This window comes from Nicrophorus vespilloides, unplaced genomic scaffold (genome assembly GCF_001412225.1).
Source record: "Nicrophorus vespilloides isolate i.1.1-1 unplaced genomic scaffold, Nicve_v1.0, whole genome shotgun sequence".
Lineage (NCBI taxonomy): Eukaryota > Metazoa > Arthropoda > Insecta > Coleoptera > Silphidae > Nicrophorus > Nicrophorus vespilloides.
The window spans coordinates 1-4905 of NW_017098026.1; the positions used below are offsets into that span (position 1 = coordinate 1).

Below are 4905 nucleotides of genomic sequence, written 5' to 3' on the forward strand. Positions count from 1 at the left end.
CTCCAGTAACCACTTATGCTCATGCTACCCCAGGTTGCTAACCACTACTCTCCAGCTAAGCTCAGCAGCTAATGCCACCATAGCCTGCTCCATATGCTAGTCCCATGCCGCTCCATATCGCCATGCCGCCCCAGTAGCACCTACCCATGCCGCCCCAGTTGCTACCTACGCTCATTCCGCCCCAGTACTACCTACGCTCATTCCGCCCCAGTAGCTACCTACGCATGCCGCCCAACCATGCCGCCCCAATTGCCGTGGGAACCACCAGCCAAAGCGTAGTCCGTTCTTTGGGAGGAGCTCAAGCAGTATCTCACTACTCCAAGGCTGAGGACAGTGCCTTTTCCACCGTCCGCAAATACGATACCCGCATCACCAACGATGCTTACTCCTTTGCCCATGCCGCCCCAGTAGCTACCTATGCTGCTCCAGTAGTGGCTAAGGCTGCTTATGCTGCCCCAGTAGCTACTTATGCTCATGCCGCTCCAGTCGCCACTTATGCTCATGCTGCTCCATTAGCTACCTACGCTCATGCTGCTCCTGTTGCCAAAGCCGCCATTACATACTCTCCAGCTAGCGTTGTCTCTCATACTTCCTTCGCTGGTCTTGGTGCCCATTACGAATGGTAAATGCCTGATTCATGTAAATAGTTGAATGCTCAGTTAATTTATTATAATAAACTTCTTTTGCAAAACAATATATATGTTTAATTTTCCTCATTGCAACTCTGAAATTATATCATAGTACACCAATTCTTGATTATAAAAACAAAACTTTGGTAGCCAATGCCACTTTCTTCTTGTTTCCTTTCCATTAACCGCTAATATTAATTAATGGAGAATACCCTTGATTTGTATCTTGCTATGATATACCACCTCTATTAGCTCTTCAGCAATTTACCAACAAACTTCTCCAGTTCTTGCAGTTCTTTGTCCATCTGCAGCATCTAAAAAACGTATGTACTGAGTTATCATCGTCTTTGCAGTACTAGCACTTATCATACTCCTTCTATTCACGTTTTACTAGAATATAAACTAGTTGCTATAGTAACTTATACTTAAAATCCTGAAACACATTATATTTGAATAAAAAAATCTTACAAAAATAGTTGACACAAATTTCCAAAATAACGTTTAATATACGTTAAATTTTGTTTTTATAATCAAGAATTGGTACAATATGATACAATTTCAGAGTTTCAGTGAGGACACTTAAACATATATATTGTTTTGCAAAAGAAGTGGTACCTCGCGTAACGAGCGTAATATAAATTAATTTAAAATACGATAATGCGTTCCATGCTGAAAATATAAAGGAACTCCTCTCTTTATTACCTATATGCATAACGACCACTCGAGATATGAATAAATTTGTAGTTTATTGCATAATTTTTATAATATTAATTATACAGTTATACTATATTCCCCTCGCTTATCGGCCAATTCACTTAATGTCCTAGTCGTCGGAACGAAACTAGATCGTTAAGTGACGATTATATGTATACAAAAAAAAAATATGTATAAAGTTGATTGAAAGAAAATTATAAATACATTGTTAAGGAGAGAGAATCATCTTCATCTTATTACGAAATTAAACAACCTGGAATGCGAATACGATTTGCAGAAAACATGAAAAAAACTAAATAATTTATTTATTATTTATGATACATATCTAATTCTGTTTTTCTTTTCTTTTGTTATTCTCTTACATTTTTCTTTTTATCGCTTTGTCTTCCGAGATATTTTTGGAACGGTTTTTAAACCTTGCACACGGAAAAAATAAAAGTTTGAAATATATGTAGCAAACACATAATCAAGAAATTAACCTTTCCCGCGTTACTCGTGCTCTGTTTTTTGCTCATATGCGGTATTACTCCTACTGAAAGATGCTCGTTAAGGGAGATTCCAATATGTTTATATTAAAATAAACAATTGTAAGTAATTAAAACAAAATATTATTCATAAATATATTTGTAAAGTACTTATATGCTAAATGAATAAAATTATTAGTTACTAAAGATTATGCTAAAAATAAATAAAAATTAATTATTTTCTTAATAATAAACAACATTTTAACATAATTAATATGAGTTTTTTTATTTTTATTGCAAAATTTATTCTTATTTTCGACAAAAGTATCTATCCTGTTAAGATCCGATTAAAACTAAATTATATTGTACATGAATATTAAATAATCATATTAATTTTAGCTACAATGATTTATAATGAGACATATGCTATTGTTATAATAAATTTAGCATTAATATACGACATTGAAGAAAAATGTTATTAACGTTATATGCAATCAATGTGAGTTAGTTAATTGTATATTTTTAATATTAAAACTTATTATAAATGATAATGTAATAAGATAAATTTAAATTTTTAAAACGGACGGACCTTTTGTAACGTTTAGTTTTACTATGATTGGAATTATAAATACGTGTTATTTACATATAACACATTAATTAATAAATATATAGTTAATTTTATATTTATTTAATAAGTAATATAATTTGTAATATATAAATAAAGTACTTAAATTAAAAAGTGTGTGTCGAATTAAATAATTATGTTTAATAGTCCCTACTAAACTAACCCAGACCTTCGAGAGCGAAAGTTGGTTTGGGTGGCTCCGGGTGATGGTTTTGTAAGAATTCGAAGTATAAAAACGTGCTTAAAATTTCTGTTTGGCATCAGTTTCTCACGAACTATCACCAAACACATATCTGCAATGGCTTTCAAAGTAAGTACATCATATAAACAAACAATATATTCGAATTATAATACCAAACTTTACATTTGCTTTCTTTGCAGTTCGTAGTACTTTGCGCCGCTTTGGCTTGCGCCAACGCCGGACTCATCGGTGCACCAGTTGCTCACTACTCTCCAGCTGAAGCAGTCAGCTCCAGCTACATCCACCAAGCAGCTGCTCCAATTGCTGTTGCCCATGCCGCTCCAATCATCGCCAAGACCTACGCCGCCCCAGTAGCCACCTACGCCCATGCCGCCCCAGTTGCTACCTACGCACATTCCGCCCCAGTAGCTACCTACGCTCATTCCGCCCCAGTAACTACTTACGCTCATGCCGCACCAGTAGCCACCTATGCCCATGCTCTCCAGTACTACCTACGCCCATGCCGCCCCAATTGCCGTGGGAACCACCAGCCAAAGCGTAGTCCGTTCTTTGGGAGGAGCTCAAGCAGTATCTCACTACTCCAAGGCTGAGGACAGTGCCTTTTCCACCGTCCGCAAATACGATACCCGCATCACCAACGATGCTTACTCCTTTGCCCATGCCGCCCCAGTAGCTACCTATGCTGCTCCAGTAGTGGCTAAGGCTGCTTATGCTGCCCCAGTAGCTACTTATGCTCATGCCGCTCCAGTCGCCACTTATGCTCATGCTGCTCCAGTAGCTACCTACGCTCATGCTGCTCCTGTTGCCAAAGCCGCCATTGCCTACTCTCCAGCAAGCGTTGTCTCTCATACTTCCTTCGCTGGTCTTGGTGCCCATTACGAATGGTAAATGCCTGACTCATGTAAATAGTTGAATGCTCAGTTAATTTATTATAATAAACTTCTTTTGCAAAACAATATATATGTTTAATTTTCCTCATTGCAACTCTGAAATTATATCATAGTACACCAATTCTTGATTATATAAACAAAACTTTGGTCGCCAATGCCACTTTCTTCCTCTTTCCTTTCCTTTAACCGATAATCTTAATGGAGAGTACCCTTGATTTGTATCTTGCTATGATATACCACCTCTATTAGCTCTTCAGTAATTTACCAACGAACTTCTCTAGTTCATGCAGTTCTTTGCCAATCTGCAGCATCTAAAAAACGTATATACTGAGTTATCATCGTCTTTGCAGTACTAGCACTTATCATACTCCTTCTATTCACGTTATACTAGAATATAAACTAGTTGCTATAGTAACTTATACTAAAAATCCTGAAACACATTATATTTGAATAAAAAAATCTTCCAAAAATACGTTTCTTGACACATAATCAAGAATTGGTACAATATGATACAATTTCAGAGTTGCAGTGAGGAAACTTAAACATATATATTGTTTTGCAAAAGAAGTGGCACCTCGCGTAATGATCGTAATATAAATTAATTTAAAATACGATAATGCGTTCCATGCAAAAAATATAAAGAAACTCCTTACTTCATTACCTATATGCATAACGACCACTCGAGATTCGACGTGCAATATGAATAAATTTGTATTTTATTGCATAATTTTTATAATATTAATTATACAATGATCCTATTTTCTCCTCGCTTATCGGCCAATTCACTTAATGTCCTAGTCGTCGGAACGAAACTAGATCGTAAAGTGACGATTACCTATATACAAAAAAAAATATGTATAAAGTTGATTGAAAGAAAATTATAAATACATTGTTAAGGAGAGAGAATCATCTTCATCTTATTACGAAATTAACCAAGCTGCAATGCGAATACGATTTGCAGAAAACATGAAACAAACACAATTCTGCGTTACTCATGCTGTTTTTTGCTCGTTATGCGAATTACTCCTACTGAAAGATGCTCGTTAAGGGAGATTACATTATGTTTATATTAAAATAAACAATTGTAAGTAATTAAAACAAAATATTATTCATAACTATATTTGTAAAGTACTTATTTGCTAAATGAATAAAATTATTAGTTACTAAAGATTATGCTAAAAATAAATAAAAATTAATTATTTTCTTAATAATAAACAACATTTTAACATAATTAATATGAGTTTTTTATTTCTATTGCAAAATTTATTCTTATTTTCGACAAAAGTATCTATCCTGATAAGATCCGATTAAAACTAAATTATATTGTACATGAATATTAAATAATCATATTAATTTTAGCTACAATGATTTATAATAAGAC

At 34.7% G+C, this 4905-nt stretch overlaps 2 protein-coding genes across 2 annotated transcripts; both read left to right on the forward strand.

Annotated features, from left to right (window-relative positions):
- Positions 1 to 146: 146 nt before the first annotated feature.
- Positions 147 to 626, forward strand: LOC108561540 (larval/pupal cuticle protein H1C-like). The gene has a single exon (XM_017919524.1). The coding sequence runs from the start codon at positions 147 to 149 to the stop codon at positions 624 to 626; it is 480 nt and encodes a 159-aa protein (XP_017775013.1).
- A 2104-nt stretch (positions 627 to 2730) lies between these two features.
- On the forward strand, positions 2731 to 3525 carry LOC108561541 (larval/pupal cuticle protein H1C-like). The gene is made up of 3 exons (XM_017919525.1): positions 2731 to 2742; positions 2814 to 3055; positions 3147 to 3525. Exons 1-3 carry the CDS (start codon positions 2731 to 2733, stop codon positions 3520 to 3522), a joined length of 630 nt encoding a protein of 209 aa, XP_017775014.1. The 3' UTR covers positions 3523 to 3525.
- Positions 3526 to 4905: the final 1380 nt, after the last annotated feature.